General features: G+C 46.8%; 1 protein-coding gene and 1 pseudogene across 2 annotated transcripts; both read right to left on the minus strand.

The window, feature by feature from the left end:
- Positions 1 to 899: 899 nt before the first annotated feature.
- On the minus strand, positions 900 to 22,318 carry LOC149342046 (lewis-type alpha-(1,3)-fucosyltransferase-like; annotated as a pseudogene). Its single transcript, XR_016282998.1, has 2 exons — positions 22,253 to 22,318; positions 900 to 3,045 (listed from the first exon to the last, which is right to left on the minus strand). The product of XR_016282998.1 is annotated as a lewis-type alpha-(1,3)-fucosyltransferase-like (transcript).
- LOC149342047 (lewis-type alpha-(1,3)-fucosyltransferase-like) lies at positions 15,338 to 22,351 on the minus strand. Its single transcript, XM_089544352.1, has 2 exons — positions 22,253 to 22,351; positions 15,338 to 19,569 (listed from the first exon to the last, which is right to left on the minus strand). Exon 2 carries the CDS (start codon positions 19,543 to 19,545, stop codon positions 18,454 to 18,456), a length of 1,092 nt encoding a protein of 363 aa, XP_089400478.1. The 5' UTR covers positions 19,546 to 19,569; positions 22,253 to 22,351; the 3' UTR covers positions 15,338 to 18,453.
- Between the last annotated feature and the right edge of the window lie 612 nt (positions 22,352 to 22,963).

The following is a 22,963-nucleotide window of genomic DNA, read 5'->3' on the forward strand; positions in this document are numbered from 1 at the left end:
TAATAAAACTAGCCTTGCATGTAAAAAGAAAAAGAAAACCAAAGCCTATTTCTTTGTTGCACTTAAGAAACTGCAGCATCGATTAACGTTTTGAAAGAACCCCAGGTGGTCAAAATTTCCGGAGCCCTTCACTACGGCGTCCCTCATAGCCTCAGTCTCTTTGGGACGTTAAACCCCAAACCCCAATAAATCTAACTTTTTGATGAGGAAGTAGTCGTCGAAAACAAGGTTCTTAAGCTTCTTTAACAAGAAATGGCTGACATTCTTCTGCCACGAACCCTCTTCGCTAACAATAGTTTTGAACGAAATATCCGGTTTGTGGTTCTTGGCCGTAAAAAAAGTACTTAAGCTGCAACCTCGGCTGTTAGTTTTGACCCTGGCAAGAGTGCTCAGATCTAATCTCTTACAGGACGCAATGAACTTGGTCTTTACTCTTATTTCCCTTTTCTTCAAAGGAACGAAATACTCATTCACTGCTACTTTCGCTTTCTTGGTGTCAATTTCATTCGGTAAAACAACAGAACCACCCTCCTTATCGGTTTGAACAAGCATCAGGTTATTGCTCCCGGAAGAAAGAAACCACACCATTTAACACACTGTCTCTGCATAAGTCCAGTTGTTTCGGCTATATCACGATATCAGATCTTTGGAGCTTCATATCAGAAGATATTAATATCGGAATATCTTCAGATTAGGACGATATCAGATCTTCGCATCTTATATTGTTGGCATTTGTGCTAAAATTTATAGTCCCTATTTTTCGCCATTTGTTGACTAAATGCACTTAAAAAAGTGCATATTTTTGGTGCCTAAAATCAGGCCCTTACTTCTTACTTATTATTTAGACCGGAAAGTACTCTTGAATTATCCCTGTAGTGAACAAAAAAATGAATCTTTATTGTTTTCGCCCATTTCGCTGGCATTGCGTTTCCCATGCCTTTCCTTTGTAGACACCACGTGCTTTCAGTAGTGCCGGCATCACTATTAAAAACTAACTGCTGTCCTCCCAGGTACATTAGCGCGGCCATCATTCAGTTATGTTTCGGCGTTATTTTCCCGAGCTCTTGGCTGCTTGAGGCCTGCCTTCACTTTTGCGAAAACCATTGCGCATGCATTTAGAAGAGAGGAGGAGGAAGAACATTTATTTCCGCCGAATATGGCGTGGTAGCCACCTCCGGGTCCGCATGCAGGCGTTTGGGGAGGCAGTCTGTCGCACCGCGGCCGGAGGACATCCGATCCCGTCTAGGAGAAGAGGTCTTCAGCCTCGGTCGTCAGGCGAACGGCAAAGAGCTTAGTTTTTTAGTCGGAGCTTCTCAGCGTGGTCTCCCATTAACCGCTAGTTTTAATCGCGTTGCGCCCTGGGGCACGAACGCATCTCCAAATTATGTGATCTAATGTTGCCACGTGACCGCAAAATTTACAAATTTCGGTTTCAGCACCGTCCCTCTTCCGCCCTCTGGCACCCGTCCAACTCCTTCACAGGGAGGAGAAGAAATTTCGAGCTTGGAGACTTCTCCAGTCGTACGACTCCTTTTTACTTAATGATCTATCCGGTGGTTCTTCCTATTCTGAAAAACTGTGGTCGGTCACTAACATGAGCAGTCAGGCTACGAATTTTCCTGTAGTGAGTGTCGTACAGGCAGCAAGGTTACCTCCATCTGTATGAATGCATTCTATAGCGCCAAATAGTCTCGTCTTTTTTCACTGTGCAAATTCTGCGATGCCACCCTCCGCCACGGGTCTTTGAGGTAAAATTGTTAATATTAAGGCGTCTCTGTTGTGCCAAAACCCTAACAAATACTTCTTGTCTGTAATCACAGACTTCGATTATGCGGTCAAGTGCTAGCCGCCAGCGACGAATTGCTGTAGAGCCAATGCGAAAGTTAATTCCAGCTTAGGTATAAAGTTCAGTGTGTTGTTTCGGTCATCTCACGCGGTCACGTGACTGGCGTCCATGACGTGCAAAGAGAACCGCTGCCGTGCCACCAGCGGATGACGTCCTTGTATACTTTCACATCTTCTGGCCGCGCCTTATATAACGCTTCGCAAAGGGTGCAGTGGTCGGTGAAGTTGTTCCAAATGACTTCGTGGGTTGTCCTCCAAGCTAAGTATTCCTTGCACCGTGATTGGTCAGCCGCCACTGCCTTTAGATAAGTAGCGAGGTGCTTGGGTGAAGGAAACTCAAGCGCGTTGATATACGAGCCGGGAGGACCGATGTATGAGTAGTTTCCGAACACCACTGGAACCATTCCGTATAGAAAAGGATTGTAAAACTTCTCAGTGACGTATCCAGGACATATTGAATTCTCCAGGCCTAAGTAAAAGTAGTACGTATTTCCAAAATTCTCCAGACACTCTGGCCCTCGCGGGCATTTTAGGTCACCGCATATTCCATAAATGTCGACGGGGATGTGCTTTCGGAGTTCTCTCACAAAATCCTGTCGGCCGCTACTGGCTTCGCAGTTGCTGATCGCCCACACAACTAGCTTGGAGCGGTTCGTCGATGGGGCGAGAGGTGGTTGACTGCCGTTAATCTGCACGCGTGGCCGGACGTAGAAGTAAGGGTATGGAACATCCGAGTCAGGTCGGTACGTGTAGGTCCAGTTGAAGACGTCCTTAAGTTTCTTGATTTCCTTGAGTCTGCTATTAGCGGGTGATTCCATATTCCAGTAGACCCACCGTTGATGTGCGGCGCGATACTTTGGAAGGTCGTTGCCGTCAATGTCCCATTAATACGGCGTCCACCGTTCTTAATAGGGACCTCTTGTTGGTCACGAGGCACGGAACCTTGCAGTGGTTGTAAACTATTAGGCCCCTTCTGTTGGAGGGGAACTGCTGCTCCCAGGAGTTGAAGACTTTCGTCCATACTAATATCTTAACAGATTCTCGTGGGCTCTTCGCGGCAGTTTCTTTTGTGTAAACGCCTGACGCCCACTGAGGTGATTTGAAGTCAGTGTACATCACAACGAAAATGAGGATCGAGCCGACGATAAAACACGCGCCAGCAATGAGGCACCGCATGGCTCTTCGCTGTGTTACGCCGACCTGCAAAAAAATAAAGAGTGAACATTACACCGAATACCGAGAAGTGCCATTCGGCCTTGTAACTGTAACGCTGTATAATAAGCAGAAAAGGTGGTCAACGTCGATTTAAATATAGCTGCAACGTTTCTTGGATATGCAATGATTAGCCTTGATTGTAGAAAGGAATCAACCCATCAGAAAACAAAATGGTTAAAGAATTCCGCCAAAATGTTTGTTTGGAGAAGAAAATAGTGTCAAGAACTCAGCTCTCTTACGAGTCTCTCCTGTGTTTCTCCTCTAGAAAATACGTTGCGTTACCATGCATCCAAACTACCCAGTATACAGTGCAATGTGCAGGTGCAGTGCGTTCACCAAGAGGGCGTGGAAGTTCTTAATATACAGCGTTCGTCTCTAAAACTTTGCTCCGAAGCATAGCGAAAGCAAGCGGAGAGGTGGAACCATGACAAACCTCCCCTATTGTGGTGCCCACCTGCTTGTTGGCGAGTGCATGGACGCAGCAGGTGTACAACAGTGTGCGGGCTCTCCCGCGACTAGAGCATCTGTAATGCGCTCATTTAAGGACTAGCGTAGGGATACGTGAACATTTCTGTCATTGTGGAGAGTTCGTTGCAAACACTCTTCATTGTTCCAAATCAGGGCCGGATTTATGGGTTGCTCTTGGAGTGTGTGCTCGAGGGAAGGCGGTCTTATTTGACGTATGTTTTTTCTAGAGTTTTTTTTTATCTAAAAATGAGCTTGAGCATGGTTTTCCTGTGTAAAATATCTCGCATGGGTGGATGGGGGGGAGGGTGTTACTGCTCCCGCCACCCCACCTTAAAGGAGTATAGACTAGAGCACTGCACGAGCCTCAGCCTGAGGCCCAAACCCGGCCCGGGCCCCAGACCTGAATCCCGAGCCCGGCCCAGGCCCGCGGCTTCTAGCCCAACCTGGGCCCGGCCCGGCTCTTTTCACAGTAACGCTTGAGGTATACTGCTCACTCTGAGCAAGTAGACTACTACTAGAACGATAAGAAACTGGCCGACAAAGGTTCTGAAACCACAGTTTGGCTTACAGAAAGTTGGTTCTTTTTAACCCAGAAGGAAGTGATTAAAAGTAGTGCTCGCCAGACTCCTCTTTTGGACAGTGATCTCGTGTAGGTGCGCAAAGATACACTCGGAAGTTCCGAGACCCAAATAAAAAGGGCTGCATACGCGCGTAATAGACTACTTTGCATTCCCCCTGATTGTTATCAGTTATATTTTGCTGCCCGGAAGTATAAACATTAAAGCTGCCTGGCAAGCAGTGGGATGACAGTTTTTTAGTGAACACGATGTCACAGGATGAACTCATAGCCGAACTGGTCGCCTTTCAGCAGAAACGAAAAGCTAAAAGGCTTGAGTACTTCACGGTGTGTGTTTTGAAGACTATAAGCGTCCTAAAGTAATATGTTCTTCCCGAATGCATTTCTAATAGTGTATAGCTATGTTTTGGGATGACGAACGATCAATGACCAATTAAGACCGGTTGAATTTTACTCTTACTGGTGGAGCAGAAGAAAACGCGCGAACCACGTGATAACTTACAGGGCAAAACACTTGTCATGACAACCAGCCTGAAGAAGCGAGGAGGGATAGATGTGGTTATGAGATGAGATTTACAAACTCTCGGGAGCTTTTGTGGCTATTTCATTTACGAGACGTTCCGGTCCGCTGATCAAAAATAAAACCAAATGCGCTTTAGTTTGTGAATTTTCTCACATGAGAAAAATGTAGCTATAAAATAAAAGCGATGTTTTTCGGGCCAAGGGGAGTCAGGCTGTGCAAGACACCGAAGCAGAGGGCTCCGGTGGTGGTGGTGGTGAAAAACATTTATAATACAATAAATATTTACAGAGAGGTGATTGGGGTAGGCCCTATTGGCCCTTTCCCCTAACAATACTAGGTGGAGCCCCTATTCCGGGGCCCCATTGGCAAGCAACGCCGCCCGCGTCCGGTGAACCAAGGCCTTTTGGGTCTTTAGGTCCTGACAGCCGAGCAGGGCCGCCTCCCAGTCCTCTCTGGTGGGGTTGGGGTTGGGGGGGATAGATGGGTTTGACTGACACGCCCAAACCATGTGGAAGGTGTCAGCCACCTCCCCACAGAACTGGCACGCGCCATCAAAGGATGTATTGAAATGTTTAAGCACCGCCGGGCACAGTACAGTGTTAGTAAGAATTTTGATGAGGAGGCGCTCGTCAGCGCGATTCAGACCCTTACAAGGGGCCGGGTAGCGCCGGTGCTCCTCCTTGTAGTAATCGGTGATTTGTTTGAATGTAATGGTCAGATTGTCTGATTGGGAGTACCCTTCCAAGGACAGGGAGATAGCCCGGGGAGAGAGTGCGCGGGCGGCCTGATCGGCCTGTTCGTTTCCCTGGAGTCCCTGGTGACCGGGGGCCCAAATCAGGTTGCGTGGAGTTGGATCTTCAGATCGACAGCTATATTCCAGTATGCGCCAGGCAAGCGGGGGAGCCCAGCCCAACTCGTAGTTCCGACAGGCCCCTCGCGAGTCGGTGATGATGTGTTTCGACTTGGGAGTAGTGAGAGCAAGAGCAATGGCAATCTCCTCCGCGTGTGTTGCGCTGTAGGCTTTGAAAGTGAGCCCGTTGACTGTGTTTGTGTTGTGTACGACTGCGGCCGTGTACCACACCCCGTGGTGTGGGCCGGCAACGTCCACGTAATACACATGTTGTTGGTTACCATAGTATCGCGCCAACGCTTCCGCGCGCGCCTGGCGACGACCGCTATGGTCTTCTCTGGACATGTTGCGGGGAAGGGGTCGGACCCGGAGGGCGCGTCTCCAGGGTGCTGGCACTCTCTCCCTTTCCTCAATATGGTAGTCATGTTTGATGTGTAGCCGGTCCAAGAGGCGGCGACCGGACGTGGTCTGTGCAAGACGCGTGTATTGGTTGACTAAGTGGGCCTCTCGAAGCTCCCGAAATGTGTTCACCACGCGCAAGGCCAGAAGTCGCTGGTTGGACGTGGTGACCGGGAGGTCGAGAGCACGCTTGATGACTTTCCGGTGGATGACCTCCAGTTGGTCATCATCATGTTTGCGCAGGTGCAAGTAGGGGGTTGAGTAGAGGATTCTACTCGTTACGAAAGCATGGGCAAGCCGCAGTGCATCCTTGCTTCGTAATCCGCCCCGCTTGTTGGAGACCCGGCGGACCATGCGGCCCACCTGGTCTCCCACCGTGCGAAGTTTGGCTAGGGTGGTGTCGACTCTGCGTTGGTGGTGTATGAAGAGACCAAGGACGCGGATCTCCTTGGACTCCCGGATCGGTCCCGAGGGGAGACTGATGCAAAGCGGGGTTGTGTCCCGAGGGGAGGGACGTATGTGCACAAATTCTGATTTCGACGGGGCGCACTGGAGTCCGCAGTAGGCCGCGTAGTCGTCGACTAGGGTCGCCGCTGCTTGCAGGCAGGATTCCATGTGGCCCAGGTTACCTTGCGTGGCCCAGATTGTAATGTCATCCGCATAAAGAGCGTGATGTATCCCGGGCAAAGAGGACAATTTGGAGGGAAGATGAAGCATTGCCAAATTGAAGAGGAGGGGAGACAGGACCGCGCCTTGAGGTGTTCCCCTCGAGCCGATGGTGTATGGCCCGTTTTCCGCATCTTGTATGCGTATGTAGGCTTGACGGTCTGTAAGAAATTGTTTTATGTAGTTGAATGTTTTGTGGCCACAGTTGGTGTTACTGAGGTGGTCCAGGATTACTTCGTGTTTGACGTTGTCGAATGCGCCTTTAAGATCCAAGGCCAGGACCACCTTGTCGTTGTGGGGACATTCGACAGGATCTAAGATGTCGTGGTGAAGCTGCAGAAGTATATCCTGTGCAGACTTGTGAGGGCGAAAACCGAACATGGTGTCCGCGAAAGTGTGCTGTGTTTCTAGAAAATCGGAGAGTCTGTCGCGCACCATCGTCTCCATCAGCTTGCCGACACAAGACGTGAGGGAGATGGGGCGAAGGTTCTCCACATCAATAGGTTTGCCGGCTTTCGGAATAAAGGTCACGAGAGCCGATTTCCAATCGAGAGGGAGAGGAGTCTCTCCGTCCCAAATGCTATTGATGTATTTGAGGAGCGCGGCGTAGGCTGCGTCGGGAAGGTTGGCCAAGAGCTTGACCGTAACCTTGTCGCGCCCGGGTGCAGTGCCGCGCTTCATTTTGCTCAAGGCCGCCCGGAGGTCGTGGAGCTGGAACGGCTTGTCCAGCTCCGTGTTCTCTTCGCCTGCATACGAGTACGCCGCCTGCCGGGGGTCCTTAGTGGTGCACAGGTAGCGATCCCTGAGCGTGTGCGCTAGTTGTTTTGTTGTTCCTGTAAAGTTGTGCAAGGCCCTATGTAATTGGCGTTGGGTTTCCGTGCGTGTTTGTATTGGATCGATGAGAGCGCGGAACAGGCGCCACGTGTTGCGGCCAGACATCTGGCGAGCAGCCGCGTTGCACCGGTCCACCCAGTTAGTGTCGGCTAGCTGAGTAGCATATTCCGCTGCCTGTTGTGTGAGTTCCAGGATGCGGTTCTTTAGGCGTCTGTTATGTTTCTGTTTCTTCCATCGCTTCGTGAGGCTGCGACGGGCCTCCCAAAGGTGGAGAAGGTGGTTGTCCACGTCTGTTTGTGTTTCTGTAAGCTGTATCTGCTGTTCGTGTTGTGTAAGTGTAGAAGTGAGCGATCTGGACCAGGCGTCGTATCCCGACTGGAGGGGGTCTACAATAGGTAGAGAGGTGCGGAAAGTCGTCCAGTCAGGGATACGAGCTTGTTTTAGTGGGCGTTTCAGGGGACGCATGTAAATGGTTGTGTTGATTATACAGTGATCACTACCTAGAGTGTCCTCTGTATTCAGCCAGTCGGCATGTCGTATGTTGCGTGTAAATGTGAGGTCCGGGCAAGTATCTCGTTGAATGGAATTGCCGACACGTGTTGGGTTGGCGGGGTCAGTGTGCAGGGTGAGTCCAAGTGTGGAAAGAAGTTCCGCAAGCTTCCTCCCACGCCTGTCCTCCCGGGGGTATCCCCATAGCCTGCTCGGGGCGTTGAAATCGCCGACGATTCGGATCATTTTGACCACCTGGGTTCCTTCAGCGAGCAATGATACTACAAAGTACATGGCTGTCATGCTTGCAGCCGGAATAGAAATGCGGCCGCCGAGGCTAGGAGCAAACCCTGGTTCCCCGGCTCAGTAATCAAGCACCTTGACCACCAAAGCCACCGCGTCGTGGAAAAAAATTCAGGGGGCACTTTGTCTAAAGTGGGTAGAGGCGGAAGCGTTTTCCGCACCACCTTCGCTGTTTCTGTGGCACTGGTGGTGTCACATATAATTGAGTACTAATTACTAAGTGATGGCAAATCACTAACTAATTGTTAATTACTGATTAATCCCTGAATACTAATTAACTGCTAATTAATGACGCTTAAGCTCCGCCTTTATGAGCGGAACGCGAGAGCGCGTTGTAGCGCTGCCAGGGAGTCCACGGAACGCCACCACCCGTTCGGCGCGATGCCTTGCCCTTTGAACGCAACGCTTTTTGAGGAAAGGAAATGGCGCAGTAATTCTCTGTCATGTCGGTGGACACCTGAACCGCACCATATAGGAAGGGAGGAAGTGGGAGTGAAAGAGGATAAAGAGGAGCCGTAATGAAGAAAATGAAAATTGTATTTGAGGAAAGGAAATTACGCGGTAACTGTCTCACATATCTCGGTGGACACCCGTCAAAATTCAGGGGGGCACTTTTTTGACCGAAAGTGTGGTCACTGATGTGTGGTTAAGATGTTAAGCTTCGCCCCTAAGAGTGGAACGCGACAGCGTCTTGCAACGCTGCCAAGGAGTCCATAGAACGCCATCGCCCATTCGGTTCTACGCCTCGCTCGTCGGTAAATTGGTTTTTGAGGAAAGGAAATGTATCTGTCTCTCATTTGTCGGTGGACACCTAAACCTCGCCGGAAGGAAATGGAGGAAGATGAGAGTGAGTGAAGACACCGTATTCACTAGACGCGCCTTTGTTCATTCCAAACCATCGAGATTTCTTTTTACCGTGGGGATCGAACTGCTTAATTTGTAAACAGCCTGAAACAATAGACCATGTTTTTTTGCACTGCTGGGAAGGGGTTTATTTTTGGGACGTGTTACAAAGGACCATAAAGAAAGAGCTACCACTTGACGCGCACGGAATTCGCTATTTAAGCACTGATAATGAGGATGGGGTACCTTTTGATCTCATAATGCTCTTGGGCCTCCACTGTATATGGCGCTCCAGAATGGCAGGCTACCATTGTGACAAAGACGCACGACCGGCCCGAATTTATTTTCGGGAAAGCATGGACTGGTTTCTTGCAATCCAAAAAGCAGCTGCGGAGCCTCCCGAGTGGCTCTCAAGACTTGAGCCGTTGTGTATGTTGCGGGAATTTTAAGCTGACGAAGCCAGTCTCGTGCTGGCTGACCACGACAGTGTCGTATGTATATAGCGTTATGTGTATTTTTGTTGTGCAATGTCATGAGCCAAAGACAGGCAATAAAGAAAAAAAAAAGAGCTGGCATGGCCGAGTGGATAGCATGCTCGTCTCTCACGCCGAAGACCGGGGTTCGATTCCTGAGCTCGACCGATTTCTTAATCGGTTTTATTTATTTATGTGGCCTGACTAGTAAAGCTAATTAAGCTAATTCGGCAATTAAGCAATTAACTAAGCTCAGTCCCACTTACTTGGAGCATCACTATACGATCCCTTCAATTGGTTGCATGGTTACTAGCCAAAGTGCAATTGGCCCCGTTTGAAATTCGCGCACTGTGACGTCACGACCGTTTCCACCAATTGAAAAGCGTGACATTTTCTGTCGACAACTGCTGCTTACAACGATGAGACATTAAAGGCTTCCGCCTTAATAAAGGAAATAAATAACCCAATGAATAAAGCTTAGTTTTTTTTTCTCAGCGCGTACTATGACCCATAGCTCATCTGCGTCGCTGCTCCAATGCCGCAGTTTTGTACTTCACTCTGCAATAGAGAATGAATAGTCGTTCTGTACGGATCCTAGCCTGACTCGGGTCCGCAGCTTTAAGCCCGAGCCCGGCCCGGGCCCGCAACTTAGGCCCGGGCCCGGCCCAGGCACGGCAAAACAGATCATGTCCCCGCCCGGCCAGGCCCGCGGGCGCCGGGCCGGACCCGGGCTTTCGGGCTGGCCCGAACCCGTGCAGTGCACTAGTATAGACACAATTTTGCTGGCGTGTTTCCCTCTCTACAATGAACCTAAAACGCTACTAAGCACAAATCGTCACGTGCTATTCTCTTAAGTCCAATAAATAAATAATAAACGAATTTTGACATCTTGGTGTTTCAGCTTCAGTTTCAAGAGTAGAACGATGATCGTGACATCAAAGTGTGCTTTTAGGTCTCGCGAGGGATAAGAAAACAGCAATATAATTGCTGCTTCTACATTCGTTGTCATTCCGTCTCTTGAGGCAAGCTGGCTTTCGAACTGTTGGGATTGAAATGACGAAAAAGCGATTATAACGCAGTTTCCTGATGTCTTGCTTGACCTGTATACCATCCTTCCTCCATGCTTTGACGTCACAGTTATAGTTCGGCTACTGAACCCGAAACCGAAACAGCACGAGAAAGAAATTTGATTATAAATTATTCAGTGAGCGCAGGAGAATACCATATCATATGCATAATAATGCCTATGTATAATAATGCCTTAGGCATTATTACGGAGAGGAAAACACGCAGCCAAAAGTAGATGTATATTCCCCTTTAAATTTGAACTTGTTCTAATAGTAGTATTCGGAGACACTCAAATGCAACGCATTTTCTAGCTATAACAATCGCAGGACTGCTGTCAGGGATGTTTCATTGCTTCTGCCTATATGTTAAATAGGCTTCTTTTTTAGGAGTTATTAGTAAGCTTCATCTAGTCCATTATTTTAGAGCGCAGCTCTTTGGCGTCCGTTCCTGGGTTTCGCGTCGTCGTCGGCGTCGGCCTCGTAACCAGCTCCGCCCCCAATGTCACGCTTTTCAATTGGTCGAAATGCTCGTGACGTCACAGTGCGGGAATTTCAAATGGGGCCAATTGTACTTTGGCTAGTAACCATGCAACCAATCAAAGGGATCGTATAGTGATGCTGCAACTAAGTTGGACGGAGTTTAGTTAATTGCTGAATTAATCAATTAGCCTAATTAATATAGAGGAGAATGAAGAGGTCAGAAGAAAAGAAAAGAAAGGAAAGACGCGCGCCGCAGCGACAACAGCGTCCGCGGAAGTAGACGCTGCTGAAAAAAAAACACATAAGTACGAAGCCGCGTTCCAAAAAAAACACATAAGTACGAAGCCGCGTTCCCTCCACCACCACGCACTTCCCCACTCAGTAAGACGTTGCTCGTTTCATATACGTTGTGTCGAACATCCTAGACAGTTCCAACAATTGACAGGTTAATGACAGAACACGATGGATAGAAATACAATAATATAAATATGAAATAGCCTAATTAATCTTTCTAGTTAGACCGCATAAATCAATAAAACCGAGAACGAAATTGGTCGAGTTGGGGAATCGAACCAGGGTCTCCGGAGTGCGATACGAGCACGCTAGCCACTCCGTAATGCCAGCTGAATGGTTTGGAATGAACAAAGGCGCGTCTAGCTAATACGGCGTCTTCGTTCACTCCCATCTTCCCCCTTTCCCTTACGGCGAGGTGCAGGTGTCCACCCAGATATGCGAGAGAGATACATTTCCTTTCCTCAAAAAATAAATTTACCGTCCAGCAAGGCGTACAGCCGAATTGGCGATGGCGTTCTGTGGACTCCCTGGCAGCGTTGCAAGACGCTGTCGCGTTCCACTCTTACAGGCGAAGCTTAACATGTTAACCACACATCAGTAACACACGCAGACAGCCAATGGACGCGTCATTCGCTGGCAGCACTTGATTCATCATTCACAACCACATTCTTAACGTACGCTCCCTTGCCGCACATGCCAAGGACGTACACCACGATCACATTCTGCGCCATTCCTCTGTACTTTGCTTTGCTGAAACCTGGATGGATCCCGAAGAGACTCTCGAAATCATAGATTTCCTATACTGCTGTGGTGCTCGCAGAGACCACAACAGAGCGGCGGGAGTCGCTATCTACTTGCGCACAGGTCTCTCTGCAATACCAGTAGAAATGTTTGGCACGTCACATGTAGTTGGCGAACTGTGCGCCGCAAAGTTGCCCAACGGCTTGCTGGTAGTAGCTGCCTACTTCGCCCCTACCGCACTCACGAAAGACGTCGTGCACTTCCTGCAACTCGCATTAACCGTCCATCGATCCACACCGATGTTAGTAGTGGGGGACTTTAATGTTGACATAAAGACAAACAGCAATTCCTAACACTTATGCGGGAGAACATCCCGTTCCTCTCGCTCGTAACGCGTCCCACGGCTGTGACAACCTCGCGAGGCACTTGTATAGATCTCGTCTTTGAGAATCAAGCATTGGTGTACCAAGTCGAACATATATCAGTCTATTTCTCCGACCACAAAGCTTCCTTCATGACTGTCAAGAACTGTTAGTGGAGTCTTTGTTAAAGGAATACGTGTGAAAAATAAAAAAAAATTCTGTGATAGCGCATACATGTGTTGCTCGATTTCTTTGCCTCAATCTATCGAAAAGGTGAAACAGCTTATTTGCTGCGCTCAAATTTCGCATTAGGAAGTAACGTAATCGTCGGTAATTTTTTTTGTCAAGTCTACTAAAGTGCTCTTTGGTACCCTACATATAGCAGTGATATATTGTGAGGAACCCTACTCAGTAAATCGCCGCTGATTCGGATTTTGTGGGACGAGAGAAAATTTCCGCAATAACGGAATCTCCAATCATATAAGGTATTACCACCAATCAGATGCAGAACGCTCGGTGCCGATCCGTTTCCCAGAAAACGCTGCACAAGGTCAACGCGAGCCAGAATATTTGAAGCTAAATTACTAAGTTGAATGCATGGACCACTCCGGTGAGTGGAACGCGCCTACAAGCATTGAAAACTGGCGCTCAAGACCCCCGTGATGCCCGCTTTCTGGCCTTTTGCCTACCGCGAGCCGGCTAGCGACAGCAGCGCGACCTCATTTGTTTTGAAACAAATGGAGGTCTGTAGTTTGTTACCGCAGCAGTAATGCAGCCAAGGGAAACTTTTAACTCCTTTGGTAGCTTTCAGCGCATTTAGACGGAACGGAGGACTCTTTACAGTGAAAGCCTGTTATAGAAGCTCACTCTCGATGTCCTTGATTAAGCAGCCCTTAGCAGCGGCTAGTGCCTTTTACGCGAGTTAATGCAGAGGTCAGCATGACTTCATTGCACCTGAAGTCGCATACAGCGCACACTGCGATGACAGATGGCCCGAAGCACCAATAGCAGTAATCCGGTAATCCTCGCACTCAAAAGCGAGAGTTGCAGGCAGTACATGGCTATGTGCGCAGCCGAACATGCAGTTTTTCGTTGTTGGGGCCAGACCCAGCATCACCACCGAATGAAAGCCCCGTATGACCATTATCGTCGGAAGCGATAGCGGGAGGAGGATCTTGTGGTTCCTAGCTCATCAGCGGGCAGGGCTTTCTGTACTCCTTCTTTCGTTACGGCCGGGATTCCCAATTCTTGCGCACCCATGGCTTAATCGTTAAAATTCAGATTATTTGGGGCTACTGTGTAGACTTGTATAGATATTTTGTCCGCAGCCGGAGCACTAAGAAGGCACGGGCAGGCCGTGCGAAACAGTTTTCGTAGCATTCAAGTGACGCCGGCCGCACATTTCACCTAGTGCGGCAGGCGATACAGATCAACCAATTATTCCCATTTGCATTGAATTGAAGTTTTTAATGATACTAAATAGCTCAACTTTCTAGACTGCATAGTTTTTCGCTCCTGAAGGCAGCGACAAATGCAAGAAATCTGCACAAGCGTTCTAGTTTGCACGGCTGCCATCACTTGCCGCGTGGCGCTGAACGCTCCACAACTGCCGCGCTAATTTGGAATACTCGGAACATTGAATTCATATTTTATGGCCGTCGGAAACAGCTGCTGTGAGCATGGGAAGAATTTTATAGGCCAGATTTTGAAACGAGGAGGAAGAGTCGGCCCTTATTATCATCATGCACACGTAGACCATCTTGGGACTCTGTAGTTTTGCCAAAATTACAAAATTAAAGAAATATACCCATTCAGTGGCGGGGTGTTCTTTTGTTGTGGCCAATATATGGCGCTAGCTGCTTAAGTCTGAAAAACCACGGATGACATTTCCTGTTGCTGCTTGCAACACACAGGAACGGTAGAAGATATCTTTGTCTAGTGTTAGACCCTCTAGCCTTAAGAGCGCGAGGACGCCAAAGAAATTTGAGGTGAACTGGGTTTTAGGAACAGCCAGGGCATGTTCAACTTTCTTGAAGGTTGAAGCGAAAATCGAGCAGAGGATCGTTGCAGCAGGGCAGGAGAGTACAGTAGATAGGGGAAGGAGAAAATTTCCATTAGACCAGAAGTCTAGCATGCCAGCAGTTTTTCTCGTTAGTGCACGTCATTCTGTTAGCACTAAATATATTCCCGCCAAGTTCAGCTTATTGAAACTTTACCGTTGGTTACAAGCAGTTATGGAAAACAAATTAATTTCATCAATAATCGATAACAGAAGAAAATAATGCAGTCATTCAGAACGATACCATTGTAAAAAGTAATCAATAAAATTGAAAATTATAACTAAATGTAACTTATTTGCAATACTTAATTACTTGCAACGCGTTATGTATCCAAGCCGCCGCGGTGGCTCAGCGGTTATGGCACTCGGCTGCTGACTCGAAAGACGAGGGTTCGATCCCGGCCGCGGCGGTCGAATTTCGATGGAGGCGAAATTCTAGAGGTTCGTGTACTGTGCGATGCCAGTGCAGGTTAAAGAACCGCAGGTGATCTAAATTTCCAGAGCCCTTCACTATGGCGTCCCTCATAGCCTGAGTCGTTTTCGGACGTTAAACCCCCCTAAACGATACACCTAACGTATTCTTCTGGTGTCCACCGAGCTTTGAGACGAGTGCTGCGCCCCGTAAATTTTCGCTGAAATTGGTTAGTTCTGATAAAGTGCTCAATATGTTTCATAAAGTCTGTTAAACCATAATCCTTACTCTCGGAAATTTTGTGTAAATAAGGTAGAACTGATTTCTTGGCGCCCGTCTCATACCTTCCGAGTTTGCATAAAGTTTTCCGTTCTTGGAACGAGACACCGGATGGTAAGACGCTGTTAAGCGCTTCGAAGCGCCTCTCGAACGACCTGAGCGCGTATGTGTAGGGATTAAAACATCTTTTTGGGCGAGTTGGTGCGTAATGATTTAGTAAAAAGTTACAGCGAAAACATAAACAACCACAGGGAGGCGGCATATGTACACAAATGCTAAGTGACAACTGGTTTTATTGTCAGGAGGTGACACACTATAGAAAGCAAAAAATGTGTGAAAAGGATGAGAAGATACAAAACAAGGATTTATGGCACAGCCAGCCTAATAGGACGAATGCGCGGGCAAGCAGTAACATAGCACACCAAATCAAATTAGCTTAACTTTTGTCTTTTCATTTCGTCTACAGTTTACCCCTTCTATAAAATCAAACGAACTGAGCGGCAAAGGGAGATAAGGAAGGGGTGCTCAAGCACTCACTGCCAAGTTCCCTAATGTAATAGGCTTCTAAACTAATCCACGATGTCCAGTCAGTACTTTTGCTAAGAATCCTTGTCCCTTCAAACTGTGCCCGACATCCTTCGCGCTTATTTATGTGCGCAACTAAATGTACGTAGTTCTTTAATTTTAGGGCGTGTTCTCCGCAATGGTCATTGACGCAACGGTCAGTTTGGTCGACATAAAACTTTACACATGACATGAGAAAGAGTATGCCACTCCAGTGGTACACTTAACAAACGGCTTTTCGTGATTTTTTTTTACATCCACGTTCTTTGGCATTGCAAATGCGTGGGAATATCTTTCTCAGTTCGTTGGGAAAACAAGGACGCCGTGACTGCTTGCCACTTTTTGAAGATTGTGCGAGATACAGGGCACAACCTCAGGCCTATACGAAAATGCACACTGACATCCTGACTGACACTGACTGACTATAGAAGCCTTTTTGTAGCCTTCGGCCGTTTTTCTTCGAGTTCCACACTTGCATTTTTGCAGCAGGGTCTCAGAAAGGCTTCATCCAGGAGCCTGCTCATCTGATTATTAAAACTCTGATGCATTTGATGCGGGCACAATTTTTGGAGATCAGATTATATGCACAGCGACGCTATTTCTCTTTTGATTGTCTTGGAGCGCGCCGAATCGTAAGGCAAGAGCTCCTTTTTGGCATGTGGGCAATAGCCCCAGCAAAAGTGTCCTTCACAGAACGTGAGCTTAAGATCTAAAATCTGTAAAACAGACATCTCTGGTAGTTTTTTGGTAAAACTTAACCGAAGGCCAAGTTTTTTAAAAGTAGCTAAAACTTCACCTTCTGTATAGGAGTATGTGAAGGTGTTCGTTTTTGTTAGAAGTACTAAAAATTCATCAATATGCTTGAAAAACTTTAAAATCGGCATGTCTTTAAAGTCCTGATCTAAAAACTTGCATAGCTTAGCTAAAAAAATGACGCGAAGGCTAGGAGCCACACATGAACTCATGGAAATACCATTGCGCTTCAAGAATGGCTGGTTGAAATTGTGTAAAACTGCAATAATGATATAAATTATCAACAGACAATCTAGTCGCATTTAGAAAAGTCACGCCCCCGTTTTCTTCTATAATTCCTGACCAGAAAATAAAAGCTGATCATAGATACGAAATAAAACAGGCCTTGTATGTCAACAGCCTACCAAAACCAATATCCTCGTTGCACTTAAGAAACTGTGCAACATCGATTAACTTTTCGATGAGCAAAAAGTCGTCCAAAAGAAGGTTCTTAAGCTTCTTTAACGAGAACTGCCAGACGTTCTTTTGCCACGAAAACTCTTCCTTAACAATAGTTCTGAACGGAATTGCCGATTTCTTGGTCTTACTCGTTAAAAAAAGGACTTGCTATTACCTGTGCTATTAGCGATGTCCCTGGCAAAAGTGCTCATATCTAATCTCTTACAGAACGCAATGAACTTGGTCTCTACTCTTACTTCCCTTTACTTAACAGGAGCAAAATTCTTATTCACTGCTAGTTTCGCTTTCTCACTGTAAATTCAATTCGGTAAATCGACGAACCTACCCTCCATATCGGTTTGAACAAGCATCAGGTTATTGCTCGAGAAGAAAGAAACCGCACCATTTGACGAACTGTCACTGCACAATCGCAGTTCTTTTAGCTATATCACGATATCATATCTTCAGATCTTCATCATGGCAGAAGATCTGAATATCAGAATATATATTCATGTGAGGATATTCTTACATCAGAACGATATCAGATCTTGAGATCTATTATCGTTTGCACTTGCGCTAAAAGTTTAAGTACCTATTTTTCTCCGTTTGGGTGACTAAAATGTACATTTAACTGCGCATTTTTGCCGCCTTAGCCGTGCATTTTTAGTGCCTAAAAATCCGACCCCTACTTGTCAAGAATACAAATCTTAGCAAGAGAAAACAATAAGGGCTAGTGTATTTAGACCGGAAAGTAGTGCACGTTAAAGAACCCCAGGTGGTCGAAATTTCCGGAGCCCTTTGCTACGGCGTCCCCCATAGCTTGAGTTGCTTTGGGACTTTCAACCCGAATAAAGCAATAAACCGAAACTAATTATTAATTAGTCTTATTGAAGAAAAACAATCTTTATTGTTCTCGCCTATTTCGTTTCCAGTGCGTTTCCCATGCTTTTCATTTGTAAACGCCTCGAGCTTTCAGTAATGTCTGCATCACTGTGCAAAGCTAACTGCTTTCCTCCCAGGTACGTTAGCTCGGCTTTCACCCAGTAATGTTTCGACGTTATTTTCCGGAGCGTTGGCTGCCTGGGGCCAGCCGTCACTTTTCCGAAAACCATTGCGCCTGTATTTAGAAGAGAACGTCTTCCAATTCTGATAAACGATGGCCGGTCGCTAACATGAGCAGCCAGGTTACAAATTTCCATACACAGAGGGTCGAACTGGAAGCAAGGTTACTTCCATCTGTATGAATGCATTCTGTCGCCCCAAATACAGTCTCGTCTTTTTTCACTGTGTAACTTCTTCAATGCCACCCGCCGAAACGGGTCCTTGAGGTAAAATGATTAACATGGAGGCGCCTCTTGGGTGCCAGAACCATAACTAATATTTCTTGTTTATAATCACAGATTTAGCTTCTGCTGTGAAGTGCTGGACCCGCCAGCGACGAAATGATGTAAAGCCTAAGCGGAAGTTAATTCCAGCTTGAGCACAAAGTTCATTCTATTGTTTCGGGCATATCACGTGGTCATGTGACTGGCTTCCATGACGTGCATAGAGAACCGTTGCCATGCCACCAGTGGATGATGTCCTTGTATACTTTCCCATCTTCTGGCCGTGCCTTATATAACGCTTCGCAAAGGGTGCAGTGGTCGGTGAAGCTGTTTGGAATGACTTCGTGGGTTGTCCTCCAAGCTAAGTACTCCTTGTACCGTGGTGGGTCAGCCGCCAGTGCCTTCAAATAAGTAGCGAGGTGCTTGGGTGAAGTAAACTCAAGCGCGTTGATATACGAGCCTGGAGGACCGATGTGTGAGTAGTTTCCGAACACCACGGGAACCATTCCGTGTAGAAGAGGATTGTAAAACTTCTCAGTGACGTATCCAGGACATATTGAATTCTCGAGGCCCATGTAAAAGTAGTACGTCTTTCCAAAATTCACCAGACACTCTGGCCCTCGCGGGCATTTCAGGTCACCGCATCTTCCGTAAATGTCGACGGGGACGTGCTTTCGGAGTTCTCTCACAAAATCCTGTCGGCCGCTACTGGCTTCACAGTTGCTCACCGCCCACACAACTAGCTTGGAGCGGTTCGTCGATGGGGCGAGAGGTGGTGGACTGCCATTAATTTGCGCGCGTGGCCGGACGTAGAAGTAAGGGTATGGAACATCCGAGTCAGGTCGGTACGTGTAGGTCCAGTTGAAGACGTCCTTAAGTTTCTCGATTTGCTTGAGTCTGCTATTAGAGGGTGATTCCCAATTCCAGTAGACCCACCGTTGATGTGCGGCACGATACTTTGGAAGGTCGTTGCCGTCAAGGTCCCGATCGTGCATTAATACGGCGTCCACCGTTCTTAATAGGGACCTGTTGTTGGTCACGAGGCACGGAACCTTGCAGTGGTTGTAAACTGTTAAGCCCCTTCTGTTGGAGGGGAACTGTTCCTTCCAGGAGTTGAAGACTTTCGTCCATACTAATATCTTAACAGATCCTCGTGGGCTCTTCTCGGCAGTTTCGTTTGTGTAAACGATTGACGCCCATTGTGGAGGTTTGAAGTCAGTGTACATGACAACGAAAACGAGGAACGAGCCGACGATAAAACACACTCCAGCAATGAAGCACCGCATGACTCTTCGCTGAGCTACGCCAGTCTGCAAAAAAAAGAAAGGAAGAAGATTACACTGAGAGCCGATAAGATACCCGTGTACTTTTATCTATAATGATGGATAATAAGCGGAAAATGTGGTCAATGTCGATTTAAATAGAACTGCAACATGTCTTGGCTATGCTATGATTCACTTTGATAGTAGGAAGGAATCTACCTATCAGAAAACATCGCCGTTAAACAATCCCGTCAAAATGTGTGTTTCGATTAAGAAACAGTGTCAAGAACTTAGCTCTCTTACGACTGTCTCCTGTGTTCCTCCCGTATAAAATACGTCGTACTACCATGCATTAAAACTACCGATAGTTACAGTGCAATGCGCAGCTCCAGTGCGTTCTCCGAGATGGCTGGGAATCTTTTAATTTACAGCGTTCGTGTCTAAAGCTTAGCTCCGAAGCAAAACGAAAGCAAGCGGAGAGGTGGAACCATGACTAACGTCCCGCATTGTGGCGCCCGCTTGCTTGTTGGCGAGTATATGTATAACGGATTGCGGCCTCTCCTGCGACTAGAGCATCCGTAACGTGCTCATTTAAGAATTATCGTTGGGTTACGAGAACATTTCCGTGATTTGGGAGATTCATTAGAAACACTCTTGATTGTTCCAAAGCAGGGGCGGATTTATTGGTTGCTCTTGGAGGGTGCGGTCAAGGGGAGGTGGTCTCATTTGTCCCATGTACTTTTTGGGCCTTTTTGGTCGCAAAATGGGCTTGAGCATTGGTTTCCTCTGTAAGATATCTCGCTTGGGTGGGTTGAGGGGAGGGGGTCTCCGTTCCCACTGCCCCACTTCAAAGGAGTAAAGACAATTTTATTGGAATGTTTTCTGCTCTACATTGATACTGAAGGCACTACTATGCATGAATTGCCACGCGTTATTCGCCTATGACCGCTAATTAAATATAATCAAATTTTTATGCCTTGGTGTTTCAGTTCGTTTCAGCAGCCGAACGATGACTGTTACATCAAAGCGGGCATACAGGTCACGCGACGTATGATAAAACCTCATTACAGCCGCTGCTTCTGCATTCGTTGTCATTCTGTCTCTCGAGGTCGGCTGGCTTTCGCACTGCAGTGATTGAAACGACGAAGCAGCGAAGCGGTTATGCCGCAGTTTTTTGATGTCTCGCGCGACCTGTATGCGCACTTTGACGCAATAGTCGTTGTTCAGTTGTTGAAAGCGAAACCGCAACAGCACGAGAAGGAAATTCGATTGTAAATTATTTAGTGGCCATAAGAAAAAACCACGTGGTATGAAATGTATAATAACGCCTTACGCATCATTACGCAGAGGAAAACGCGCACGCAGAAGTTAGACGCCTATACTCCTTTAAATTTGCCCCCGTTTCAATTGTAGTATTTGGAGGCATTCAAATCAAACGCGTGTTCTGGCTATAACAATCTGCGGGCAGGCATTTCTGTACTACTTCTTTCGTTACGGATGCGATGCTCAATTCTTGCGCATCCGTGGCTAGTTAGAAATTAGTTAGAATTCAGATTATTTCGGGCTACTGTATATACTTGTATAGAATTTTTGTCCGCAGTCGGTGCACTAAAGGGGCACGGCCGGCCGTGCGATACAGTTCTTGTAACTTTCAAGTGACGCCAGCCGCAGAATTCGCCTAGTGCAGCACAAGATTAAGACCAACTAATTATTCTGATTTGCACTGAATCAAAGTTTTTGATGATATTAAATAGCTCAACTTTCAAGATTGCATAACTTTCAAGATTGCCTGCCCGCCTGCCTGCCTGCCTGTCGGTCCACCTACCCACCTGTCTTTCTACCTTCTGTCTGTCAGAGTTCAGCGATGGTTCCCTATACCTAGACAACTTATGACGCTCTGTTTCAGTTATATTGTTGAACATATTACGCGAAAAGTGGGCTTAATTGAATTCATCGACCCCATGGTGACTACGAAAATCCGAAGCTAAGGTACGACATGTCGGTCTTCACGAAGTCATGTATTGCATGTATGGGTAATAAGAGTACAATGAAAACAAGGAATCACTATTTCCACTTAAGGCACGAAGGAATTCCGATGAATATATACAGGTGGCAGAAGAAATAAACACAGTAAAACGTGCGCGCATAACCCACGTTTTCCAGGAGCACCTTTTTATCCAATAAAGAGTTGTTTAGTTTAAAGTAAAATACGCAAACTAAATAACGTATTTCTATCTAGAAGACGTGCGACGTTTGGAAGTACAGTAGCCGAGAAATTTGTGTATCGATAAGCATGAACCGAGCGCACTATACGAAGCTAAACATGACAACATGTGGACTACGTCTACTGTATGACATGAATAATACTCAGACGAACATACAAAAGCTTACGTACGCATCATGTTAGGGCTCTGTTCGGCTATGTAACCACACAGCAAGCCAACCACAAAGACCACCAGCGGCTTTAAATGAAGGCAAATATCTTGTAGGTGGCACCATGTATACAGAAAACACTGGCTGTCGAATAAAAAATTTTCGATGTAGAGGAGCAGTAAGAGCAACCGTCGATTAGAGATCTCATAGGCCCCAGAACTTTGAAATCGTTCATTTCTCTCGCACGACAGATTTTGTTGTTTTCTTTGCTTTTCATTTGGAAGCAAAAGTTTCTCCCACTCCTGAGCAGCTTCCACAAGAAAACATGTTTATCATTGTACAAAATTGCTCCACTCACCTGTAGCGTCCGGTGGAGTGTCGTTTATCCGTCCCCATATGCCGTCTGCCCTAGCGCGAAAGTGACGTGGGCGGCCAGCGAACAACCGGCCGAACTCGATACGAGACTGATAACAGATACGCTGCCGACAATCTGCAGAGCTGGCGCCGGATAGCAACCTATGGCTTTTTGCGGGCACAAAAAGCAGCTGTCAGCAACGATAGGGCTCTAACACTTGACTTTTTGGTTTGAAGACGTTTATTTCACTGTTTCTAGCTAGAAAACAAGCAACAGTAGAGATGTTTTTATTTATTTGTTTATTTATTCACAACGCCCCCCAATTTTTTTTTTTTTTTGGGGGGGGGGGACAGACACTGATGGAGCATAAAGAAAATAAAGGAGACAAATCACGCCAACAATCTCGCTAAAAATCGGTAATGATCAAATAATAGTTCTGAACCAATAACCAATGCAAAGTGGACATTAGAAGAAGCAAAACAACAGCAAAGTAAGAAAAGAAGCAGCAAAAGCCCTTCAAAGAGCAAAACGCCCTGAAAAATACACAAATGCAAGAATAGAAAACAGATATGAAGATGCACAGATATGTGACCATACAAATTAATAAAAGTTAGTTGGGTCAGATTGTTTTGATTGCCGTCGCTTCTAAAGAAAGCACGTCACATAGAGGTTCTTTGTTGGCGGACGGAACAGTTTATAGCGACTGAAGAAGCA

Source organism: Amblyomma mixtum, chromosome 5 (genome assembly GCF_055824585.1).
Source record: "Amblyomma mixtum isolate Tamu chromosome 5, ASM5582458v1, whole genome shotgun sequence".
In the NCBI taxonomy this organism is placed as follows: Eukaryota; Metazoa; Arthropoda; class Arachnida; order Ixodida; family Ixodidae; genus Amblyomma; species Amblyomma mixtum.

Bases quoted from the DNA above. Each gene is read 5' to 3' on its own strand.
- LOC149342047 (XM_089544352.1), bottom strand. From the start codon at position 19,545: ATGCGGTGCTTCATTGCTGGAGTGTGTTTTATCGTCGGCTCGTTCCTC.